General features: G+C 45.9%; 1 protein-coding gene across 1 annotated transcript in view; it reads right to left on the reverse strand.

Moving 5' to 3' along the window:
* Nucleotides 1–26,836, reverse strand: part of VIPR1 (vasoactive intestinal peptide receptor 1) — a 173,222-nt gene that overhangs the window by 15,924 nt on the left and 130,462 nt on the right. Inside the window, exons 7-9 of the mRNA XM_030549954.1 lie at nucleotides 7,540–7,693; nucleotides 6,232–6,292; nucleotides 2,021–2,090 (exon numbers count right to left, since the gene is read on the reverse strand). Coding sequence (XP_030405814.1) covers nucleotides 2,021–2,090; nucleotides 6,232–6,292; nucleotides 7,540–7,693 — 285 coding nt within the window. The remainder of the gene's footprint in view (nucleotides 1–2,020; nucleotides 2,091–6,231; nucleotides 6,293–7,539; nucleotides 7,694–26,836) is intronic.

Genomic DNA, 26,836 nt, shown 5'->3' on the forward strand with positions numbered 1-26,836 from the left:
GCAAGGAGATAATTTTCTATTAGATTCTATAGGATGACGCAAAACACCTATAGAAAAGTGATTTTTTTTAACTAAATCCTTTAAGACATTTCCATCAGGGAAGGTTTAAATACCTTTGGATGAGCCTGGGCTGCATTTTGCATTTGAAACAAAACTACAACCAGAGAAGACTATTTACGTGTTCAAGAGAAAATGAGAATTGGTTGGAGGCGAATGCAGGGAAGAGATGAAAATGAGGGGGTCTGATGAAAATCAAGCAGGTGAGGTGGAGCCAAAAAATGGGTAGGTATGCTGGGTCAGACAACCTGCTTATAACATTCCTTCGTCCGATTGTGCTGCTAGATGTGTAGGAGTACTGCCTGCTGATGTGGGAATTACTTGTGTACAACTGAAGCTGACTCATGTATGGGTATTGATAATAGAGCTGTTTAACCGCATGTAACAAGGGACAAACTCTAGGACCCTGCACTGAGAAGCAGGGCTCCTCTGGTGGGTTGGGTCTTGAACCATGCACGAAAGTGCAGTTTAATTAATAACGAGTCATATTAGCAGCTGGATCTGATTAGCTCCCAACCAGAGTACAAGGGATGGAGCCTCTCTGGGGCAAAGGAAACTAGGGTCTGAGACAGAAGGGTCTGGCAGAGGAAACCCTAATGCTGGAAGAGAAAGTTGGAACATTGTTTTTTTGAAACTAAGTCAGGGTATGTGTACACTAGAAACGTGACAGCGACACAGCTGCAGCTGTGCTGCTGTGCTGTAGACACTCACTATAGCCACAGAAGAAGTTCTTCTATTGCGATAGTAAATTCACCTCTCAGAGAATTGGTAGCTAGGTTGAGAGAAGACTTGATGGTGGGGAGGGATAACTCAGTGGCTTGAGCATTGGTCTGCTAAACCCAGGTTTGTGAGTTCAATCCTTGAGGGGGGCATTTAGGGATCAGGGGCAAAAATCTGTCTGGGGATTGGGCCTGCTTTAAGCAGGGGGATGGACTAGATGACCTCCTGAGGTCCCTTCCAACCCTGATATTCTATGATTTAGTGGTATCTACATCAGGGCTTAAGTCAGCTTGACTATGTCTCAGAGAATTTTTCACATAGCTAGGTCAACCTAATGTGGGTAGAGTTCACCACCCCTTAGATGTATCTATTTGCTACTGTGAATCAATATGTTCTTAAATATCTGTGTCCTTCTTTTTCAAAGCAGAGGTAAAGGGTTTGTAACACTCATTGGTGCCTCGGTCTTGGAGATCGGTTCCACCAACTTTCCAGGTTGGGCAACTGAACCTCCTTTCCCACATGCTCCTCCAGCTGTCAGAGGTTTCTTTATACCACCGCCCACTACTGTAATATCTGAGCACTTGCCCTTTCCTCCCAGATGCTGGAGGATGAAGTGTTAAGGGAACTTGAGGACTGAGGGCAGGACCTTACAAGATGCAGTGCTTCTCATGAGACTTGCCAAGAGTTCTCAGCTGTTCCTGAGGTCTAACTTACCCAAAGTCAAACCTCCTTTGGGAAGGACGTCACTCTCAGGCAGGGCTCAACACCTCATAGGAACAGGTCCTGGGCATTCTAATCCATGACTTATTTCTTAAAGGTTTTGCAGATGGGACTCTAATAAGGAAACATCTGCTCTTCTCGCATTAGTTACAGTAGAACACAGGAAATGCCACACTGGATCAGACCTGGGGTACAACTAATCCAGTATCCTGGCTCTGAGAATGGCCAGCACCAGCTGCTTCAGGGGAAGGTATAACAAGCCCTTCAGCAGGCAGTTCCGGATAACCTGCCCCCCAGGGAAAGTTACTTTGACCCAGTTAGTTAGATTGGCCCATGCTATGAAGATAATTCACCCACATCAGAGAAATGCTTGGCAAAGACTGTTTTCTAGTCCGTCTGTCTATCCACTTACATGTGACTGCCTGCATATGCCATTTACAGAACACCCATCTATGTATAACCTAGGTGCTGAGCTTTCACTAATGAGGGCTTTTGCAGCCAGTGGAGATTGCTGATACTTTACCAAAATAGAAACTGCAATAGGAGCTCTGATGATCAACCAGTACCGGGACTCGCCTATGTCCTCCCAACACCTGCAAATAAACAAAGGAAAATAACAACCAAATCAGAGCAAACAGGCTGTTATGCAGAAATCTGACGAAAGCTCCAGATCTGGGAGGCTACCAATATTTCAGATGCAAAGCTTCACACACAGGGATTTCACAGAGCAAACAGCAGTAACTACCTGCTGGGTGAAACCCTGGCCCAACTGACGTTAATGACAAAACTCCCAGTGGCTTTAATGAGATGAAGGATTTCATCTCATGTGTTGTGATATGGGTTGTCTTTAACTGGTCAATATTTGGTTGGAAATTAGAAATGTCAATTATAAAATTTTAAATGTAAACAGGAACATTTTTGACAATGTTTACAACTATTTTTCCTTTTTTCCTCATGGAATTAATTGGTTAGTTATTAACAGAGGGACATATTTACAATTTTGTTCCTCTTTTTTTTTAATAATCAGCTCCAGTCATTGTAATAAACATGTTACTTACGAATGAGAGACATATTGATAAGATACAGTATACGCTAAAGAGAACCAACTTTATCACTGTTTCAAAAGCCCAGGTGCCCAGCACTGGAGCATAAAGGCACCAACTAAAATACGTATTTTATTACATACATTTTTAGGTTCATTTAGGGATGCTCAATAAATGGGCACATCTGGCTGTTAGGGGAACTCCTTTAATTCTTGCAAAATGTATGCCACCGGGAATGAAAACCGTAAAATCCCAGATTGGTTCATGAGACACTCAAATGATAGTTGCTGCCCTGCAGACAAATTCAAGCCAGCAAGCCTCTCAAAGCTCAGACTCTCAGATTTTAAAGTCAGAAAGGACTATTACGATCACGCTTGTGGGTTATCTGCTCTTTTGCCTAGAACATAATGTTCTTTATTTTAAGCCTGAATGGCTCCACTGGTCATGATGAACTGCTCTCAAAACCATCCCTGAGAGAGTATGACCATTCTTAGCAGTGTCTTCACAGCTCTCCTGGGATAATCTGAAATGCTGCAGTGAGATACTGGGCAAACAACTGTACTCTGATGTCAGTGGAAGAACAACATTAATACAGGCATTCAGGGGAGATAAGCAGGGATTCTACATAGGGTACAGATTCATCAAGTTCCCAACAAGCTTGGAATGAGTTGCGGGTTTGGGAAAACCCTGTGAAATTTCAGGCAAAACATAGTTTTAAAGAGATAGGTGTACTGTGGTATATTATTTTTCAACAATTAAGAATGGCCCTTCTAAAGATGGGTGTTTGGGATGAACTGGCCAGTGAATCTTTATTTTCACACAATTCAGATGGCAACAGGTTTGAAGGTCACAGAAAGTGAAAGAAAGAGAAAGATCTGGTCTATGTGACAGACCTATAACAGTATAACTGTGTTGCTCAGGGTTGTGAAAAATCCACCCTCCAAAAGAGATGTACTTAGACTGTCCTAACCCACCGTGTAGACAGTGCTATGTCGGTGGGAGAGCTTCTCCCGTTCATATAGCTACTCCCTCTCAGGGAGCTGTATTAACTAATCCGATGGAAAAGCTCTCTCCTGTCAGTGTAGAGCATCTTCTTTAAAGTGGTACAGCATAGCTGAGTCGATCCAGCATTATCTAGTTCTTCAAAAAAGAACTAGACAAATTAATGGAGGTTAGGTCCATTAATGGCTATTTGCCAGGATGGGCAGTGATGGTGTCCCTAGCCTCTGTTTGCCAGAAGCTGGGAATGGGCGACAGGGGATGGATCACTTTATGACTACCTGTTAGGTTCATTCCCTCTGGGGCATCTGGCACTGGCCACTGTTGGCAGCCAGGATACTGGGCTAGATAGACCTTTGGTCTGATCCAGTAGGCCCATTCTTATGTTCTTAAGTGTAGACTTGCCCCAAAAATGGGAATAAAGGAAAAGATAATGCTCAGCACTTTTTTTCGTCAAAGTGCTTTAGAACTAGTAACCAATTAATGCTCACGATGTCCATGCAGACTGAGGATAGTTATTCTCATTTTATAATTGGAGAAAATGAGGCCAAGAGTCTAAGAGTCTCTTGTTCAAAGATCACAGAGAGATTCAATGGTGGGCAGATGAAAGGTCCCAATCCTGTGCTCAGACCAGTAATAAGGGTAAAAGAGGGATGAAGATGAAGGGGGTCTTCACAAAGCCACTGAGAAATTGAGAACCTCTATCTCAATAACTGAATTTGAGAAGAAAGAAGTGTCTCAGGATTGCCTACATGATATGGCAATGTGTGCTAGAAAGGTGTGAATTCTAAAGTGCACCGATGTGTTGCACAGTAACTGGCTCCTGTAGAACTTGCTTGTGCGCACTAAAAGTTTGGCAGTGCACATTAACGTAGTGCCATTTCAAGCAGAGAGCAATGGAAGGGGAAGGGAGGGGGAACCCTACATAGTTAATATGAGCTGCACAGAGCTGAGAAGAATAGGTGGCCAGAATGGCCAAATACAACTAGAGAGACCTTGGGTCCCTGTCTCAATTGATAGGGAATTTAGGAAGAGGGTGGAACAAATCAGAGCAGTTTTATGCAGTTGGAATAAAGCTACTTCAGTAGAAATGGGTGCAGTAATCCTCAGCACATGGGTTTTGGTGACCATACAGCAATATGAAATGAGACCAGTTGAGATGCTTGGATCACTGACATAAGGGCAAAGTGCACCAGGTTTTTTGTGCAGGGAGGGGGATTAGTTGGATAAAATGTAAGTAATTGCATGTGGCAAATGTTAGGAAGGGTGTACCCAACATGCACATAACTAAAGCCTGATTCTGCAGCTCTGACTAGTAATTACCATACAAGTTGTCCCACTGGCTTCAGGAGGATGGCTTGTCTAAGCATTACTCTACATGAGTACAGATTGCAGGATAGGGTCATAATTACTCACATGTCTTTTGTTACTTGTAAAACTTGCCCCCCATCTTGCTAGCTACAATTTATCTGATCCAGATTTAAGGAAGAACATAAGCATTGGCCCAGGAGGATGGGGGTGGAGTACAGACTTGAAGAGTTTTGCTGGGAAAAGGTCATTGGAGACTATGGTGGGAGAGGCATGGGGTGCTTAGTCAGTTACTGTGGCACTCACAAACATAGCACTCAGTCCAACAAGATATCTCCCTCCCATTGAAATGGACAGCGAGGGCGCTCTGCACCTTCACAGGATCTGTCCCAAAAGTGGCATCTTTGGCAGGTTTTGACCAAAGTGTAACTTTCTGTGGAGCCACAAAAAGTCCAACACCTGAACAGAGCGGTGCTGTTATCAGAGATCCTGTGCTCCAGCAGGGTCACCAGATGGGAATGAGAAGAATACTCCATTGACGTTGGCTTTGTGCAGTAATTTGCAAGTGAAAGGGGAGCCCCACATTAGCACAGCAGCAACGATAATGACATTGTCACTTCTTGGTGGCCAACATTACTTGTGACATGGGTGGAAGGGCCCATTTAGGAGACTAGAAGGCAGTTCCCAACTGCTTTAATCTTGGATTAAAATAATCAACAAAAATCTATATTAACCTATGGAGCCAAACTGTACACTCAGATATGCAAGTGCAACTCCCATTGGCTCTCTGAGAATTTTACAGTGGGTCAAATGGGCACACAATGGACCAAATGCATTCCTAGGGTAACTCCACCGATCTCAATTTAGTTAGTGTTAGCGGTGTTATACCACAGATGAATTTGGCCAATGTGTTTAATAATACTTTCCATTTCCAAAGCAGCTGCCATCCAAGCATGCCAAAGACCTTTAGAAGCATTAATGAATTAGCCATGGCCTCACAAATCCCTTGTGAATCAGGTTAATATTATTACTTCTGTGCACAGATGGGGAAACGGAACCGCAGAGGGAGTAAATTCAATGTGTCAGAACCAGGATTAGAACTGAGATCTTGGGGTTCCTGACCTTGTGCTTGAAAAACAAGCCCATCCTTTCGCTTATCAGATTTAAAAGCGAATGTTCGCCATTTTAACTTGTTAAGACAGTTCTTTTTATGCTGCTTAAGCCAGTATCACCTGTCAGAAAGGCCAATCTTAAAGGGAAAGTTTGATTTTCAAAGACTTTTTACAGGTCATTCTTGCTGAGCAAAGTTCAGAGTTAGCTGCTGATACATTTTCCTTTAAGGTGTCTTAAATTCAAAGAAATTAAGATGACTTCAGAGACTTACCCGATGTTGTCATAGTGAACCTTGATGAGAGTCCAGGCTGTGATGAAAACTGATGGTGCACCTATCAGAAGAGGAAGAGGGATTAGTGTCAGTTGCTAATTGTTTCCACTGTCAAGGCCCTTCCAGCCTATTCCCATCCGACCTCTCAATCTCATTCACTATTGAGACATTGACTCCAAAGTTGTGGGTGGGTGAGGATTGTTTTACAAACCAGAGTTCTGGGCCCTTGCCAAACTGGGCAGGTATGAACCGAGACTGCGGGGTTAGTTCATACTCTGTCTGTCTGAAAGGGATAGATAATGACAGACAGAAAATATCATATTTCCTCTATATAAATCCCTGGTATGCCCACATCTTGAATACTGCGTGCAGGTGTGGTCGCCCCATCTTAAAAATATATATTGTAATTGGAAAAGGTTAGATAAACAGCAACAAAAGTGATTGGGGTATGGAACGGCTTCCGTATGAGCAGTGATTAATAAGACTGGGACTTTTCAGGTTGGAAAAGAGACGACTAAGGGGGGATATGATAGAGATCTATGAAATTATGACTGGTGTGGAGAAAGGAAATAAAGAAGTGTTATTTACTGCTTCTCATAACACAAGAACTAAGGGGTCACCAAAGGAAATTAATAGGTAGCAGGTTTAAAATAAACAAGGAAGTATTTTTATACACAATGCACAGTCAACCTGTGGAACTTCTTGTGAAGGCCAAAACTATAACAGGGTTCAAAACAGAACTAGATAAGTTCATGGAGGATAGGTCCATCAAGGGCTATTAGCCAGGATGGGTGGGGATAGTGTCCGTAGCCTCTGTTTGCCTGGCATGGGCCCTGTCAGAAGACATGATACAGGGCTAGATGGACCTTTGGCCTGACCCAGTATGGCTGTTCTTATGTCTGGATTGTGCTTATTTCATTTCACCATATAAATAGATGGTTTATTTGCTTTCTCAAATAGGGGCTACTCGTGGTTTCAGATTTCCAAGGGCTCCGATGAGTGAGGAAGAAACACCTCCAGCTGCTTTAAATCTTAAGTGCCTGAACTATGGGACAGAATAAGGTTTCGGGGTGGGGAGGAGGGCACTCAAGCCAACTGTTTTGTTTATTTTAAACAGAACCCTCAGACAACCTCATCTGAATCTGATCCTACCACCACTCACACCATCTGGCAGAAAGGTAATGCGCACATATCACCTCTCTGTCTGTCTGATCCCACATGCTAAGGGGTTAGGTTCCTGCCTGAGACCGCTCCAGGTCACCTCGAGTTCATTTTCCTACCATTCACGTTCAAGGCTCTAGTGCGTACCCCAGCCAATCAGGATATACCACCAGAAGTACTTCCTCTCTGAGAAGAAAGAGACGACCAGAAGGGTGTGCAGGTACAAGCCTTCCACCAACAGCCAGAAGAAGTTGGCCATGATGCAGTACTGAAAGAAAACCATGGCAATCTTGCAGCCCACCTGGAAGAGAAGAAAATAACAGTGGTGAACCGAGGAGGTGTTTTAATGGTAAGAGATTCAGAGGAAACAAACAGATTTGCTGGTAATGCTGGTTTTCTACCTAGCCCAATATCTGGAATCTGTAGAGTCTGTATTCATGATGGGCGAGATTGTTCCTGGAACTGCACTGCCTCGCTGCGTCATAAGGGAGACCAAGACAGCTGTGCGCCGTTTATGTCTGTCTGGCCTGTCTAGTGGATTTGGGCATGCAGGGGTAGACAGGCGCTTGTACTCGCTCTTCCCCACCATGGTGCAAATGGGTGAGACATGGGCCTTTGCCTGCTCCCAACACACAATCCCAAGCCAGTACGGGGACAGTAGTGATTTTCTGCTGGGATAGACCGGCAGCAAATTATTACCTCCACAGGCTACATCATACTGACAGTCAACAAGCTAGCCCTGTCTAAATCAGCCTGCAGCCCTGTGTCCAGGTCTGGTCCTCCCAGCACCTAAAAGAAGCAGCAGAAATAGAGGGGTTTCAGAGATGAGTGACAACGAAAGCTGGGGGAATGGAAAGTCTTCCAAATATGAGAACTTAAAAAGATTGCGACTGTTTGGTTTGGAAAAAGAGATGAATAGCAGGGGCTGTGATAGATGTTTATGAAATAAAGAATGGTGTAAAGCAGGATGAGGGTGAACAGGAACACCCTCTGTCATAATGCCAGAACAAGGGAACAGTCAATGCAATCGAAAGGCAGCAGATTTGAAACTGAAGGGACATCAAAATTAGCCTGTGGAACTCACTGCCACAAGATGTTATTGAAGCAAAGAGATTGTCTGTTTATCTGGACAATGAGATCAGTTACAGAAGATAAGAAAAGTAAGCGATATGCACAGTTGGGCTCAGAGTATGTGTCAACCGCTAACTGCCCAAGGTTAGGCAAAACTGCCCAGATAGGCAGGTTATTACAGAACTCTTGCCATCTGGTACTGGCCATCGTTGGAAAAAGTATATCAGACTTTACTGACCACTGGGCTGCACTGATAGGCAGGTCCTGGTTTCCTATAGCAAGGAACTTGCCCCCCTCCAACCTGCATTTTACAGGAATACACCATTTATTTATTGATTAGATTTGTAGCAGTGCTAAAAAGGGCATCTATCGATATGCTCTAGGCACCCTTGACATGCTTTAAAAATACGTCCACAAGCGTCAGTGGGGCTATTCACAGTGTACAGTCCTACTCCTCAGGAGTAAGAGGAGCAGACTCTGAACCTGGGTATTGACACCCTTCAGATACTTGTAGACAATTGTCCCTTAGTCACCATATTGGCAAGCTACAAGTACATAGGGCCAGATCCTCAGTGGGTGTAAATCTTCCTTTCCCAGCCATCAATGGAGCTCGACACCAGCTATGGGGATCTGGCCCTTTGTTCTTTCATTTTCTTCTTTAAATCTCATGCTAAGAACAATTGATTGGCACATCGACGCCCTCCTTGGATGCAGATGGCGCCAGCAGAGCCTTGCAGGGGGGAAGAAGGGAGGAAGCAGCCAACTGGCAATGCAGCTAACTCCAATGGAAGGGAAGGTGATGAAGAGCTGATGTGACAAAGCACCAGCCGCGGCAGACAAAGCACTGTGCAGGCTCCTGACATCTGTTCGCTTCTCTGCAATCTTGTAGCACACCTGGTGGGTTGGCACCAAGGCAGCTTGCTTGCTTCACACCCAGCACGGTGGAATGGAAGGGCCAAACCCTGTTTGCCTCACTCAGTTGAGTAGCCAGTGGGAATTACCGGAGGGAGTAAAGCAAGCCAGATTCGGCCCTCCTGCGGCAGCTGGCACATGGCTGGGATCCGCTGGGTTCCAGGAAGCATGAGGAGCTATTCTGATGCTGTCAGGCTTTATCAGATGGCACCAGAACCCAATCTGCTCTGCCTCCGTTAACCTCTGGAGAGATTGCTTTTAAGCCCTGCCATCTTCCTGAGCTTTTCTGTTCTGAGTATCTAAACAGCGCACGCCAGGTGCTGCATGGAACCAGGAACTGGAATGCTTTCAAGGGCCCCTGGGGTGGGGGGGGATGCTCAATCACTGCTCTACTGGGTTTTGCTGCTCTGTGAAAGTTATGTTAGTCCTGCAATAAACAGCCTGCCTGCTTGGGGATCTCTCTGCTCTTACGGGTTACGTCTGCCCCCAGGGATTCCTCTTCTCCAGGCCATGTGGCTGGGCCAGCTTGAAGCCTGAGGTCCCTGTTGGGAGTGGGGGATGGGGTCTGCCTGTCTAGTCTGGGTGTGACAAAGGGGAGGGGGGAGTTGGCTAGTCACCCTCCACCCTGTTAGTACTCAGCTACTCCAGTTCCTGCTGGGATGGACTTCCTAAGGACCTGGCCCAGCCCCGAGAGCTCCTGGTCTTTCAGACCCTCTTTGATATTTCTTTCGGACTCCAGGCTCTGATGCACTGCAGCCCCTCCCCTGTTCAGGGCTATGCAGCTCTGCTCAGATAGCAGGAAGAAGCATCCATGCCATTTTAAGAGCCTCTTGACTTGTTTACAGAATGCGGGTGCTGCCACTGAGCTGCCACTGTCTAACTGATGTGAAAATACACAGCGTCAGATGATTCATGTGCCCATCACTAGGAAAACTTGTCTCCCCAGAGGGTGCACTTCCTCCAAGGAAGCACAATAAGAGCAGACTATGTACCCCCCGGACTAGGCAATTACCCCCCTCTGGCTATAGGAACGGAAGGGGAGTAAAAATCGCCAGACACCCTTGAGATGGAAGGAACAGGAAACACATTTTATCTACCTAGCTCCGGTGGCCAAGGGCATTGCTGTGAAAATGATTTGGTCCTGGTGGGGTTTTGGTTTAGTTAGCTAACAGCACAAGGATTGAGCTCTCTGATTTATTTGGTGGAATCGTGGCTGCTGCCATTTTGGCGAGGTTTGAACTGGGGCCAGGCTGAAAGCAGGAGGTGCCGCAAGGCACTCTGGGAGGTATAAGAACCTACCTGAAATGGAACAGAAGAGTCTCCACAGCTTGAGCTGAGAAGCCAGGCTCTGTGGATGGGGCTGTAAGAGCCTCACGGCCTCTGTGGGCTGGACACAGAGGGGAATATGTACCACATTCATCAGTGGGTTACACACTGGTTAAAGGAGAGCAGAACAGGAACATAAGAATGGCCCTACTGGGTCAGACCAAAGGTCCACCTAGCCCACTATCCTGACTGTGGTTGGCAGTGGCCAGGAAGGGAAGCTCTGAACATTGGAGAGGAGGGAGCTCTCCTATAACCTGAGCAGCCCCAGCTGAAAAGGAGCGGGCTGTCTCTGTCTTGCTGCCTGAATTCTGAGCAGCAATTCTGAGGATGCGTGGGCCATTTCTTTAAAACCGTACCAGGAAATGAATTGGGAAGGGGAAGTTGTTGGCCAGACATAGTGAGAAATGGTGGCAGTGGGGACTTTAAGGATGATCTGGTTTTCCTTAGTCCAGTGAAGTTCCTTGTTCAGTATTAGAAGAAAGCAACTCTGAGATTCTTTGCAAATGACACATGGCAGCAACCAACAGCAGGAAGTGCACTGGGGCTTCTGTGTTGGGTAGCAAGAGGAAGGAATGAAGTGATGCTTGGGAGTTGGCTCTGCCACGGGGGATTCAATAGGTAGCACCTTTCCCTCCGAGACGTTACTATCCTGGTGCTGAAGATCCTGCTGGATGACACACAAAATCTAGGTCCTGTCTTGTGTTCATAAAGATCCCACGGCACTTTTCAAAAGGTGAGCTTTTTGCCTCGGTGTCCGGAGAAATGACTTGGGCTGCTCAGAAACATTTCAAGGAAACATTTTTTTCCCCATTGACTTCAGGGCGAACAGGATTGGGCCTTCAATTTATAGCTCTTGAGACAGCAGCTGCTTAAGGAAGGACTGTTTAAAGAAGGAATGCTCTAGGTAGGATAGATAGTGCTAGTTGAAGTGTGATGAGGGTAGCAAGGAGGGAAACAAATGAACATTTCATGCTGCACGAAAGGCATGAGGAGGAGTAAATGACTAATACTGGGAAAGGAGCTATGCTACCGGGCTACCAGAAGATGTCTGATGATTGAGAAAACTGAAACAGTGGAACAAACTCCATTGTGAGGTAATTACAGCACATCCCCCAGACGTGTTTTTGGTGAGCCTAGACATGCTGATGGCAGTTAATGTTGGGTACTTTCCCGCTGGAAGCAGAGAACTGGGATTGGCAATTGGAGTGGTCCTTCTCAACCCCTACACCAACCAGCCTAGGATTCTGCCCCCTAGGAAGATTTCCGAACTGCAACAGTGCTGTTTGGGAGAGTGGTTGTGGCTGAATAGCCTGTTTCGGTGCTAAACATGAAGGCGCCCCACGGCATGTCAAAGAAGGAAGAGTTTCCTCGTATTGATAATAAAACTTCCCTATCCATTGTAAGGCTCAGCTAGTTTTATTAAGCGGTGTGGGAATGCTGAATGATATTACGTCAGTGTGAGATCATTAAGTAATCTATCCATTTTAGGATTGTATACTGATGCCCATCACCACGGTATCTGAGCACCTTCCCTGTGAAATCACTTGCAACAGTGAGATCCCTAGAGGTCTTCACGAAGTAAAGATCCTCATCTGTTGCATGAAATTATAATTATATAAGCCACACATACTTCTACTTCTTCACGGAAGACAGGAGACGGAAGTAAACGTTGCCTAGACTTCAGCTGCAGATGTCCATCGTACCCTAGTGTGAGGTGGCAGAGGTGATGTCAATGAGGGTTAACACCAATCCATGTTTTTATTGAGCCAACCAGCCCTGCCTGGAGGACTGTTCTGAGCAGTGTTATTGCATTTGGTGGGTTGATTTAATCAGCCGTGGTCATCTCCTTGGGCTTGATTCCCCACCGCTTTGCATCTTGTGTAGACACTCACAGCTGGGGCAAGTGAGTGGAAAAGGCGGCACGTCCGACGAGCGGGCATTTTACAGTCCCCGTGTGGGGGTGTCAATCACAACACACTGCCAGGCAGAATCAGGCTTGTCACAGCCAAGGCACTGTTCAAACGTTGTGAACAGCATCTACAACACTCTGGTACACAGCCACCCTTGAAAGCATTCTGATTTCAAGGCAGGGACGGAGAAGGGCCCCCAGGAGAACACGGGAATCGAAAAGGTAGAAGTTCTGTTCATTTGCATGGGAAGAAAAGGGGACATTTCACAATCCTCTGGGGGTCAATATTTGAAGTGGTTTTGATAGCTAACAGGGCAAGATGCAAACATCACCTCAGAAAACAAGGGGCCAGATCCTCAGCTGCCGTAACTCATCATAGCTCTGTGGATGTCAGTGGAGCACTAGACACATTATACCAACGGAGGATCTGGCCCAGAATCTAAGAAACAGGGAGCACACAAGGTCAAATTCAGAGCTGGTGTAAACAAGTGCATCTCTGTTGAAATCAGTGGAGTTGCAGCCCATCTGCATTTGGCTCCAAGTATTTAAGCAATAATGTGCTAAATCAGTTGAGTAGAACTCATGCACAGTGTGTCAGATGGCAGTGAAGGTACATTGAGGATGAATCATCAGAGGCGATTTTTAGATTGGGACAGAGTGAAGGGCCATGAGGTGGGGGAAAGCTGGGAACTGCAGAGGAGTAAAGGATGCTGGGATGGTATGCGGAATCTAGAAATACTTATTATTCTTTCTTAAGTCAGGTGGATTAGCCTAACTGCTCCCTAACTCTCCCCGAGAGAAGTTTCTTTCCCACAGTGAAAGGCTTTAGGCCAGATGTCTTATGCAGTGACATGCAGCCACCACACTGCAGGCAATTAGTCACTTGCAGGCTGACTGAATACTGTGGTACACTAAAAGCAAATGCCTCATAATCCCCTGTGACTAATGACTCTGGGTATTCCCACATCATCATAAAATAACTGGCAGCTTTCCCTAGTTACCCTAGATCAGCAGAAATAACTCAACTTGACGTGAACTGGTTTGAGGACCCCTATGTTCTGATGGAGGCTCAGCGAAACAACCCTGATCCCTGGTGTAAATGAGGAAACTCTACAAAAGCAGGAGGTGCAAAGTTTATGGATGGCACAGCCAATCTGCAGTGCCAAAGAGTGCAGTTGTACCTCAGTGCATCTCTCGGTTTCCCTTTCAGAAGTATAGTGTAAAAGAAGTGGCGCAAGATTCATTATTCAAATTCCCCTAAGGGTGGAAAAGGTATAGCTGAAATTGGGGTATATTGCACATTTAGCCTGTATAAAAAGCAAGCATCAGACTCTGTTCTCTTTAAAGCAACAGTAGGTCATATTCTGTCCTGCACGTCTCAGGGATGCTGCACAGAAATTGCAGCCCATTGGGAGGAGGCCTAAGGTAGCTCTAAGCTGCTTTTGTGACCTTCCAACCATTGGCTGCTCTGGCGCTCCTGGTGAAATTCAGACAGCCCTGGGGGCCTGTTTAAGTTATGGTGATGTCCTTGGCTGTCCTGAGGGCTACAGCACTGCCTGGAATCTCTGCAGCACTATGTTCTGGAGCCCCCATCCCGACATACCCCTCCCACCCCTAACCCTACCCCAATGTACTCCCTACTCCAGGGCTTGTGAGGAGATCACTGGAACACAGCTTTACAGCTGCCTTCAACAGTACAGTCTGTTTAAGCTGCTCCAGTCCTTTTACATGGCATATGGGAGCTGGAGCAGATGAGAGGATCACACCTGGTAAGCTTTGCCAATGACTTCAACAGAAATAGGACCGGGTCCTAAACTTGTGATAGCCCTAAACCAATAGCATCTATATAGCATGTTTCACATGCCGAGCGCGTGCCAGACATTGACTAACTCAGACATTAACATAACACTTCTGGGAGGTCAGTTCCTGTGTTACTCTACTCATTTTACAAATGGGGGAACCGAGGCATAGAAGGGGAGGCGCAAATTTTCAAAAGCGGCCTCTAATTTTTGGTGCCCCAGTTTTTAGGCACCTGACTTCAGTTAACTAGAAGCATGATTGTCAGAGGTGCTGAGCCCACCTGGCCCCGAACCACGTCAGCGGAAACTGTGGCTGCTCAGCTTGTCTGAAAACCAGGCCCTCAGGGTGCAAGTGACAAAAATTATTTAGGGGCTTAACTCCCGTTATTTTCAATGAGAGCTCGGCGCCTCAGTATCTTTGTGACTCCAACCATTATTGCTGTGTGCATCTCTCTAACCAACAGTCGCGATCGACATGTGCGTCTCTCAAACCCTTCCTCTAGATGCAACTGCCATGATCGCCATGTGCATCACCCAAACCCTTCCCCCCAACTAACAGTCGTGATCACCGTGTGCGTCACTCAAACTCTTTTCCCTGGATGCAACTACCATGATAGCTGTGTCCAGCGCAGAGCACCCAATGACTGAGACACAAGCTGAGTCGTCTTTGAAAACGTGGGCATTAGGTGACTTTCCAAAGGCCACAGATAGCGTCAGTGCCGGAGTCCAGATTAGCATTTAGGGTTCCCCGATTCTTAATCATGCTAGTCTGGGCTTCTGTCCCTGAACAGAAATGATCAGATCATTACATATCATGGGCCAGGTGCCAGTCTCATTCACACTGGAGTCATCAAAATTTCTCCCACTTTACATCAATGTAAATGGCCCGGAACCTTTAACATCTAGAGGGCTCTGTTCCTTGCAGACAATGTTCCTCTCACTGTGAACAATGAGGGTGCTCTATGAATAGAACTTAATACTCATGGATTAAGATTCATAAGGCCAGAGCCACATTCAGTCTTTGCTGAAAGCCTTTTCCCTTCCAGCAGGCACATTGCACCTGGTCATTAATTGCAACCTGGATGTACCTAATTCATTCAGTAGCACAACAGGTGAGTTCTACCCAAGCACCCAAGCTATATTCAGCAGCAGAGCAGGTGGGTTCAAGCTGGAAGTGCTGAGTGCATGAATAACAGCTCATGTTCTGCCTGAAATGCCAGGTATGGCAGCAGTCTGGCTTGAACAGGACGCAGCTGGCTCATGTAGAATCCCAGCAAGTAAGTTCTGTCCAGACTAATGTCTATTTCAAGGGGACCCACCACCATAGCATCTAGGCACCAACCACAAATTAAAAAGACTCGTGCTGCATTTGCCCGTAGTCAATGCTGCTCTTCTTCTCCTAGATCAAGTTGCTTTTGCTTCCTACGTTTTATTTTGATGTTAGTCTTGATTCCTTGTAAGCGTCCCTGTTGCCTGGCTCTGCCTAGAACACTGGTAGCACACAGCAAGCAGACTCCACCTGGAGATACTCTAGTGGAGGTCTTCAGGAGCAGGCAAACAGTTAACTTGCTTTCCAGCCAGGAGAACAGCTGGAGCCTTATTTGCCGATTTCTCAGCGGTGCCTGCAATGCAACCTATTTTGTGAACTGCTGCCAGGAGCAATCAGGTAAGTGCAGGGGAAATGCTCTGGCTCAGCCGGTTCTTTGATTCCAGAGGCTGATTCAGCAGGCACTTGGCATTTTGTAATTGCAGATATTGAACAAGACAATGTCCCAGCAGGGAAGAGATGATGCTCTTCTCCTCTGAACATGAAGAGCTCCTACAGCACCAGCCTCGGCTCTAAGCCTTCCCCAGATGATGGACTGATGCCTTTGAGAGGGGCTTTGTGATTCACATCTTCCCGATGGCTTTTTGCAGCTTGCTTTTGCTTTCATCTGACAAGCTATCCCTTTGGACCCAGCGGTTTAAGCTGCTGCCTTCTGAATGAACCTGCTCAATCAGTGAGCCAAGAATGGATTTCTACGATATCAGCAATTCAAGTGAAAGGCTCGAGGGAAAAAAAGATTAAAAAGGCAGATTTAATTAACAGATTGCTGCCAAATGGGAAGACAATAGACATCTCCACCTCTACCTCAGAGTTGGAGAGATTCTAGTTCATTTCAAGGCAACCCTGCTGATGTATGCTTAGGAGGGCAGGAAATGGGTGGTGGATCTGGAGTGTAACAATATGTAATTACTAGTCTTTGTAGTTCAAGGATTCTATTGCAATGTACTTGTGCTTGCAAATTCTTGGCATGTCCAAATGCAGCAGGGGAACATTTATGGTTTCAGTTATCTTTTCTCCTCCGCCTCCTCCCTATTGTATCCACTTGTTGACTCTCATCTTACATTTCTCTGATATGCTGTTTGAGGTAGAGAGTATCTTTTCATGGTGTGTGTGTGGCCCAGCACAATGGGGTCCCGATCCATGATTGCGGCCTCTAGGTCTTATTGCACTAAATAATAATAGGGCTGTAATAACTGGAGACCTATGCTGCTCATTGGATTTCATGGTATGATGAAGCCCCGATCTCATTATTTCAGCCTCATGTCTAATAAATCTATATACTAATTAAGCACCAATCATGGTATAAATGCCCAAGGGCCCCATATTATATTCAGCTACATAATGCATCTTCCACTGATTTCAATAGGAGTTGCACCCTGGTATCAGATCAGAATTAGGCTCCAAATACAGATGTTTTTCTCCTAATAGGACAATACTCTCTGCTTGGCCCCTGGTAGGGTTATATTCCATAGAATGGCTTTTCTTTTGAACGAGGTACTTATGGGGGAATATGACTTATTAGCCAAGGCATCACTGACTGTACTTAGGGATTGTTGATAGGGGCAGATGAGTCTTGTATTATGTTCTACCAATTTTCCTGGTTCCTTTCTGAGAACACCTATGGGCAGATCCTCTTCTACCAGTCCATTCTCTGTGCATAAGCCACAGTGGAAGTGTAAACATCTCCTCTGGAACAGAACCAGTGTAACCAGCTCCAAGGCCAACCTTCAGCACAAGAGGTGTGTCAGTGGGGAGGAGCCAGGGGTGGAGTTTGTTGTGCTCTGGCTATGCTCAGCTAGCATATAGGCCCTTGGGGGCTCTTAGCAACTGGTGGATGTTAGAGCAGCTCTCATTTCCAACCCCTGGGAGACATGGGATGGATTTCCAGCAGAGATTGCTGACTCTGGTATGGACCTCCCTTGAAAAGGTGGCATAAAAAGAGCCCTGTTGAATCTATACAATCTCAGGCAATATTCCTTTCTCATCCACTTTCTTTAGGTGTGACTGACTGCTAGCTTTTATCTGCTAACCCTTGGGTGTTTGACTTGGGAGGATGGGCAGCAAAGCTCAGACAATGCACATGCAGTGGAAGTGAGAGAGCAGGACACGCGTTTCCAGAATCTGGACAGCAAAACTAGTGAGTGCATCTGAAAATGTGGCTTTAGGCATTTTTGCTGACCCCCAATCTGTTGCTCCCGTGGGCTCCTTGTTTACTCTGCCCTTTGTGGGAGAACCAAGCCTGGCTGCTAGGGATGAAATCCTGCTCCTATTGAAGCTAGGGGCAAAACTCCCAATGATTTCAACAGGGCCAAGATTTTACCCCCAGGGACTCATTTTCAGAAACTCCAGATGTTGTCGATGGGAGCTGAGGGTGCTCAGTTCCTGAGACAATTGGTCCCTGAGTGCTGCTTGCTTACCTTCCAAGAATGCATTTAAAAAAAAAAAGTGCAAAACCAGCCCTGCCGCACCCAAGCTCTTGGATATCAGCAGAGAAAGTAAATTACAAATCCAAGCAAACTAGACAGAGCTGGTAAAAGCCGATCTCTTTATTCTCTATTTTCTTTTATTGCAGCTGTAACAAGTGGGCTTGCAACTTTCCTGCCCCGATTTAACTTTCCCTCTTCAACAATAAAAGGAAAACCAGGTCCAGTTCAATGGAACTCATGCTCCTAAATCTTCTGGGTGTTTGTGAAAACTCCCCTATTTTAAGGTCATGAAACATGAAGAGCTGAATTGCGGAACTAGCTGAATTTTCAGCCGGTTTACCTGCCCAGTGCCCAGAACTGTAGGCTGCTGAGGAGGGCAGCTTAGCACCTCCTTTAAGGGCCACTGAGCTTCCAGAGGCCCTTAAAATGGGGTGCCGATGGAAGCAATGTGGCTTCTAACTGAGCCAGTTAAGCTGCAGCTCCCACGGACTTAAAATGTAAAGCACCTCAGTTTAAGTGAGACGAAGAGCTGAAATTCTTCAGTGTCTCTACTAGAAGGAATTTGGCATCTACCATGAAAAATCTCAGCGGGATGAGGAGTTCCCCTTAGGTCTTGGTGCACCAGGGAGTTGCTGTACTACATGGTTCTATGTGGTTCACCCTTCAGCTTTCGCTACCCTGTGGAGTTCCAAATCTACTCAGTCATAGATGAGATGCATTCTAGATGGGTTTGCGCCACAGAGTTTAGATGGAGGCCCACGTTGAGGGCCATCTCTAATGCAGAGATACAAGTTTGTTACAGCTGTCATGAAGACGAGATATACAGGATATCTACAGACACACACACACTCAGTAGGCCAAATCCTGCCCTCTGCTACACTTGTGTGTCACAGTGAGGACCGGGGAGGCTGGAAAGAGGCTACCACAGTGCGCAGTCAACCTGTGGAACTCCTTTCCGGAGGATGTTGCGAAGGCCAAGACCGTAACAGGGTTCAAAAAAGAACTAGATAAATTCTTGGGGGATAGGTCCATCAATGACCATTAGCCAGGATAGGCAGGGATGGTGTCCCTAGCCTCTGTTTGCCAGAAGCTGGGAATGTGTGACAAGGAATACATCACTTGATTACCTGTTCTGTTCATTCCCTCTGGGGCACCTGGCACTGGCCAATGCTGGAAGACAGGATATTAGGCTAGATGGACCTTTGGTCTGATGCAATAAGACCATTCTTATGTTCTACCAGGCTCAATCTTGGTTCTGCTAAAGTCAATGGGAGTTTTGTCAATGATTTCATTTGTAACAGGATGGGGCCACAGTGATTCATATCAAACTTTAGGCAGCAGCCTGACCCAAATGGATCCCCAGACCCCAACATGTAACGTTGTCCTTTATTTCTGATTTAATCCTGCTCATATCAGCTGAAAGGATTTAAAATGTCAAGACATTTAGAATCCGTCTCTATTAATACACAGGTCACGCAAGGTGCGGCTTCTGGTATTATATGAGCATCCAATACATAAACCAATATCAGGGTCAGATCCTCGACTGATGTAAAGCAGCAGGACTCTATTAAAGTCAGCGGGGCAATGCCAGTTTGCGTCAGCTAAGGATCTGGTCCTAGGAGGCTATTTGTCCTCACCTACTTGGGCACAGTTCTCGTCACACAGTAGTTTTACACGGGGGTTACTCATTCCATTGATTTCAGTGGAGTTAGTTTCTCCTGAGTCACACCATGAGAAGAGAATTAGGCCTTGGATGTTCAGGCTGTTATGAATACTGGCCTGGGTTTCTCTTACAAGTCACATAAATGTACCCAAGATGGCAGCCAGAGCAATCAGGCCCTTCGGTTGATTGGATCAACATAAAGACGAGTTTAGAAACCGAAATAAAAAGAGAATGGCCTCCTCAATAAACTGCATGAATGGGGCTAATCGTCCTTCATTCGTTACTAGAACAAATCAATCATATATTTATAATGAGCTTCTTGCCCAATATTTTTGTCAAGTGAAAGCTTTTAAAATAATCAAGGGACTAGAAAACCCTCCAAAGTTCCTGACCCTAATTTCCACAAGAGAAAGCCAAGTTGTGACACTGATTAACTCTTGCTGGTGCTGGTAGAATTAGAACTTTTGGTAAAATGGCCAGAGAAATACAAGAGTGAGGTTCTAATGGGGAAGATGGCCCGCACCTTAAGGATGGGTCCCTACATAATCCATGTCTTTTCTTTTGGTCTCTCCCTCTCACCTTATTATTATCAATTATTCACAATACAGTAATGCCCAGCAAGGATTAGGGCCCCATGGCGCTAGGTGCTTAACCCAGGCTCTGAAACAGGAATCAGCACCAAACATTGTTTTTTTTAAACAATGGTCGATTTTTTGATCATTAGGGACTCTGTTAATTAAGGGCTTTGGTCTCAGTCTATAGCGTCTCAGTGACTCTAGTGAAGTGACCCTTAAGGTGCTAGCGTGAGATTTGAAAGGAAATTGGCAACCACGCCATGTCCTCCTCTTCACCCTCGCTTCACTTTGTTAGGTTTGTCCTCCTCACGTTATTTATGGGATCTTTCTCTCTCTTCTCTTTCCTTCAGACAAACACAGAAGGAAACACATATTACTGTTACTCAGGAAATAAGCAGCGGTGTTACTAGATGTTATTAGAACTAAAGGGTTAGAAAGGACTGCAAGGGTCATCTAGTCTAACCCCCTGCCAAGATATGTTTAACAAACCCTGCTCGATCAAATCAAATTTGTTGTGTGCAGGATTTGTTGTGTGTGTTATACTTCATGCCAGAAACCCCTGCAAGGCAGCTGGGACTTTCCTGATCTAGGTTGAAGGAGGGGGGATATTCTAAGGGGCAAAATTATCACCTCCGCTGAGCCTGTTCTATTCAGGATGTCGTATCAGGCTCAACACACTCACAAAGGTACCCTCCACCGAGCACAGATACAGCCAAAGGACAGCGCAACCCCTTCCTTCCTGAGTCAATGGGAGCAGTTTGATCGGTGGTGCACAGGGTTTGGGGGTTCGGCTCAACACAGCATCATCTTGGGGAAATCAGTATTCCGTACTGCAGTGGATTTCTGCTCCATGCTAATGCTGCTCCCTGCAATGGTGTCTCCCCAGCCGATTTGCAGAGAGGGGCAGGGCCGTAAGGGCAGGCTGGCTAATGAGAGCATGGCTGCAGAGCGAGGCGAGGTGGGGAGTATACTCTGAGAAACCGCCCAATACAAATGGCTCTATAGGGCTTGGGAGACTGGAGTTACTGCAGCCATTGGAAAGGGGCAGCTTTCTTCCCCCTTTGCCAGTAAGCAGGAAATCTCTACACCTCTCAATCACTTGCTAAGGGGCAAGAAAGACCCAAGATCCAGGTTTGCCAAACAAGTGGGCGTGGGAGGGCCTCCCTCCTCCTTATTTAGCTGAGTAAAACAAGGGCAGAGTGCAGCTCACTGATTTCACGGAGCTAGATTCTTGCTAGTTTTAAAGTACGTTCAGATTATTTTTAAAAAATAACATGTATTTTTCCATGCATCCGCCCAGACTTCATAATGACCAAAGAGAGTTGGCTCCAAATTAACTCGTGGGTGGGGAGAATGCAAACGTGAAGTGTTCAAACCCAGTGACCTTTTCAGAAGAGAAGAGAACATGTGAAAACAAGAGTCCCACTAGAATAGTAAAGGGCCCAATCCTCAGGTCCTTATTCAGTTTTAACTCCATGCTGAACTCTATATAGACAGATAACGCGTGGCAATCTACAGCCTGACGCACAGACACTCCCACTGCAGTGCGCTTTGACCTAATCCTGTTTCAAAGTGGAGTAGGCCACAGTGCACAATGAGTGTGGGGGCCACATGGCTAGTTAGTACATGGCAGGCTAGTGCGCTGCAGCTTTACATCCCAGATTGCCACACACTAACTGTCCATATAGACAAGCCCCCTGGCAGAGTCCAAACTCAGTCATCCAAGTCAGTTCGGCCTGGGCAAAGGCCACGTAAATGCTGAGGAAAAGTTCTATGATAGATTTTGTCTAAAAAGAAAAACAAACTCTGGGACCAAAGATCTCTCCCACTGTCCTTTTAAGACCCTGGTAAAGGCTCAATGGAAGCAGTCTGGGCCAGCTTTACAAAGGTAAAGCACCTAAGTGTGTGAGGCACCTAACTCCCATGGGCTTTCAGTGAGAGTTAGGCACCTAACTCGCTTAGGGTGCTTTTGAAAATCCCACTGGCCCTATCTTCATCTTCAGGTGCCTAAACACCTTTGTACACCTGGCTCTTAGATGATGATCCTGCATTGAGTCAATGGGTGTTTGACTGTTATTGACTTCAATGCATAATCTTGTTTGATTTTGACCTGGTTTTCTAGTTTTGATTTAATTAAGTATTCAGGGTGCTGATCAATTGAGTCACCCGTATCTTGTCAGGTGTCTCTCATTTAGCACTCAGCTTCTGCACACAGTCTATAATCTCCTGTTCTGCAGGGAACTACAGAAATATTTGCTTTAGTGAACACAAGCCATCCCCTACACTAATATTTTTCATCTGTTCTAAAAATTGAAGGGCAGGTTTCTTTACAGTTTTTTGAGTAAGATCTTACTGAACTAAGAGAAATACCCATTCACATTCTTAAAATATAAGATCAGAGGGTGCATTCTTCACAGTTGGGCTGTGCATAGGTTGCCTTCCTTTGCAAAGAGGAACTGCTATTTGGAGTGAACCAACTAGTCTTTCTGGAACTCAAAAAGTTGAAGAGAAACTATCTACCCCCGACCACATTCTCACCTCATGTAAATCTGCATAGCTCCACTGTCTTTTAGCTGAGGATCTAGTCCTCAATCTATATCTATTTGCCTTTCTGTCTCCATCTAACCTCAATGTCTAACCTGCCAATTGCCATAGCATCTAGGTGCCACATTAATAAAGCTGATCAAAGTCCTGCTCTTTTAAAATAAAAACCCAAAATTTCAGCTCAATTCTTCTGCCACATTAATGGCTTTGGTGATTGGGTTTTATGCAGTGGCTTCCACAAAGAGAGAGAGAGAGAAACAAAAAGAAAGTGGGTGGGGTTGAATGCTGAAGTGGGGGGTATCTAAAAGAACTTAAGGAACAGAAATTTGATACTAGAGGGGTCGTCAAACTAGCACAGTGGTCCCCAACCTTTTTGTGGCCAGTAGCACATTCATGTTTTCAGAAGAGTGTGGCAGGCGCCAACAATTTTTCAAGGCTTATTTTGTATTTGTATATTAAATAATACAAAAAAATCATATTTAATATTACATAATATATGAATCCAGAGAAAAGAGAGAAGCCGCAAGGACAGAGAACACGGGCGCCCGCAGCCCCGGAGTACTCTGTCCCCAGCAGGTGTGGGGCCCTGGCTTCTCTCCCCTGCTGGGCACTAGGCGGGCCCCACACCTGCCTGGGACTGAGAACACTGGTGCCCGCAGCCTGCAGCCCCAGAGTTCTCTGTCCCCGGCAGGCAGGAGGCCGCAGCTTCTCTACCCGGCTGGGCACTAGGCGGGCTCTGTGCCTGCTGGGAACAAAGAACACCGTGCCCGCAGCCTGAGTTCTCTGTCCTTGTCAGGCGTGGGGCCGTGGCTTCTCTCCCCTGCTGGGCACTAGGCGGGCACACGTTAATGACCCGGCGGGCGCCATGGCACCCACGGGCACCGCGTTGGGGACCACTGATCTAGCAGATAGAGGTATAACATTCTCCAAAGGCTGGAAGTTGAGCTCAGCAGACTCAGAATGGAAGTATTTAACAGTGAGGATAATTAACTGCTGGAACAATTTCTGAAGGAGCGTGGCAGTGTGGTGAATTCTCTAACCCTGGGAATTTTAAAACAAAGACTGGACATTCTTCTAGAAGCTCTACGCTCTAGTTCAAAGAGAAATTAACTCAGGGAAGTTCTCTGGCCTGTGTTATATAGGAGGCCAGACTAGATGATCACAATGGTCACCTTCAGGTCTTAGAATCTATGAATCTAGCAGGTTCGGGCCCAGATTCAGCAAGGTGCTTGAGCATATGTGTAACCCACACACCCCCTGGGTGTGGTGCTCTGTCCCATCTAGGGTCACCGAGACCACTTAGAGAGAGAGAGAGATTAATGAGTTTGCTCTACAGCCTCAGCTAACCACCAGCTGGTTTTAACTCATGCGGTAGAGACTCATGCACTAAACTCCAGAGGTTCCCCGGTTCTAACTTGCCCACCGATGACCGGGGTCTCTTGGTGTTACATATGCACCATGTGCAAACATCTTCAAACATGTGACTGTCACCACTCAGAGGCTTAAAATTACAAGCAGGCTTAAATAACTTGAAAAATGGGGGCCTAGGAGGAAGAAAGCATGTTTATTTGCAGCTTCTAAAGGAACCAGAATTTGAGTAGCTTAGGCAATAAATTGTGAGTATACACAGCCATTGTTCATAGATTTCAGGGCCAGAAGGGGCCACTGTGGTTACCTGCTCTGACCTCCTCTATAACACAGCCCATAGGATTCCCCTCCTCACAAGTAATTTCTAGATCAAATCTTTAGATATCTTCACTGAACTCAACGCTGCTGAAGAAAGCAAGCCATTCGCAGTGCTAGTTCCTCCTCTGGGAAACCCAGCTGAGAATCCCTGGACAGTACAGCCCGCAACTAAAGGTCAAGCCTCTTGTTTCTGTGTGTGCCAGGAGAGCTCATCACCGTTGTGCTTAGTGATGTGCTTAATTGCTTGGGCTGGCTGGAAAAGAAGAAACCTTTGTAAAGCTTTTCATTATTGAATCTCCTTCACGCAGGACAAAGGGTCTACACTCCTTTATATAAGTGCTGCAAGCCACGGTCAATTTAGCCTGCTACATTTACTTATGACAACAAGCCTTGTTTGCCAAGTCATAAGTGCACTGGGGCGCATCGAGCTGGGAATACTTTTCCCCACCCTCCAAAATTCTTTTAACTTTAGCTACGACTATTGTCAGGCGGGGAAAAGATCAACAGACCAGCGTCCCGGCAGCTTAGTGACAACACACATGGAAAGCCATTTGCCTCTCACCACTGGTTTTCTTAACTTTCTGGTTCTACTAGAGGAGAAGCTTTGGTTAATACTGGAATTTTGAGGTTTCCCACTGTTGGCTAAATAACCAACACAAGCCCATTGCAGCAAACCAAATGGGCTCTTAAAAAATGACTTGCACATCTAAAGGTCATTCATGCTTCTTGCAGCATTTGGATTTGTTTATGCTGGGGCTAGTGGGACCTAAAAATTTCCTGTTTTCATGGGTCTACGAACTGTCAGTTTAGTAATCCCCGGGAATCGAACCTTCAGAGCTAGGATCTACATCTTGAGTAGGGTCACCAGATGTCCCATTTTTAAAGGGACAGCCCCATTTTTGGGGGACTTTTTCTTATATAGGAGCCTATAACTCCCACCCTCGTCCCGTTTTTATCATAGTTGCCATCTGGTCACCCTAATCTTGAGACATAGGACTAAGGCCCAGAGCCCTCAAGGTATTTAGGCACCTAAATGCCATTGAAATCAACAGGAAATAAGTATCTAATTACTTTTCAGGATTGTGGCCTAATGCCAACTCAGGTAACGTGCTGAACAGTGAGTTGCCCTGGGAGTTGTGTCTGCTGAGTACAGGGCTTTGGAGGGGTCGATTTTCAATATAATTTACACTAAAACAGGAATTAAAAATAGTTTTTTTCCACTTTTTCCCCCAAGAATCAGAGTTTACAACTGGGTGAACAGTGGGAAAATACATTCACCAAATCCAAATCCTCCCGTCCATCCACCCCTTTCGATTTGATTCTCCACAAGCACTCAGGTGGTCATAGGAATGTTTGGAAAGAAGTTTTTATCTGTGCAAGTGGGGTGGGTATTTGTGTATAGACTTTCTTGCTGGGGGTTGCACAAGAAGTGGTGGCAAGACGGATGCAGAATTTGCAACAGGAAGGGGCAGTCCAGTACAGCAGGAAGAGTTATGCTCCACGTGTCTTTTTAATACTAGTGGAATATCCAGCCATTCACTTGGTTGTGCTGAGCATTGAATTTACTCTGAAAAGACACCGCTGGGGATAAACCACCCAACAGCAACAGCCAAGGGATTGGGGTGAAAAGTTGCACTAGGAGGTCCATTCACATTTGTAAAGGGGCCAAGCTAAGAGCTCAGCAGGCTAACATCCTTCTGTTAGCTACAGAACGGTTATCGGAGGGGTAGCTGCGGTGGAAGCTTTCCACCAACAGGCCTCAGTCATGACCTAGAGGGAACTCTCCTAGGGGTGAGAGGTTCGTTCAAGCTCCAAGGCTCATTGACTTCTTGGCTTCTTTTCCAATTAACCTTGGCAGCTACTTGTGGCACAAGGCTCTGGCCAGTTATTTATTACTGTTGATATATCGCTCTAATCATTCATGGTGCTTTATAATAAACCCCTCACCCTGAAGAGCCTGGAGCGCAGAGGCAGAAATGAGTAACAACCCAGAGAACAAACAGACAGCACCGCGTGGTCATGACATCTGTAATGAGTCATGGAACAGATGGGTCTCAGGGTGGTCTGGGAGGGAGCTTTCTTGGAAAATATTAATTGGGAGGCTGTTCCAAGCATGAAGGGGACCATGTGAAAGAAGGCATAGAGCTAGGTTGGACAATGAAAGCAGTGGGTGAGTGGAACGGGACAAGAGTTCATTTTCATGGTC

This window comes from Gopherus evgoodei, chromosome 2 (genome assembly GCF_007399415.2).
Source record: "Gopherus evgoodei ecotype Sinaloan lineage chromosome 2, rGopEvg1_v1.p, whole genome shotgun sequence".
Lineage (NCBI taxonomy): Eukaryota > Metazoa > Chordata > Testudines > Testudinidae > Gopherus > Gopherus evgoodei.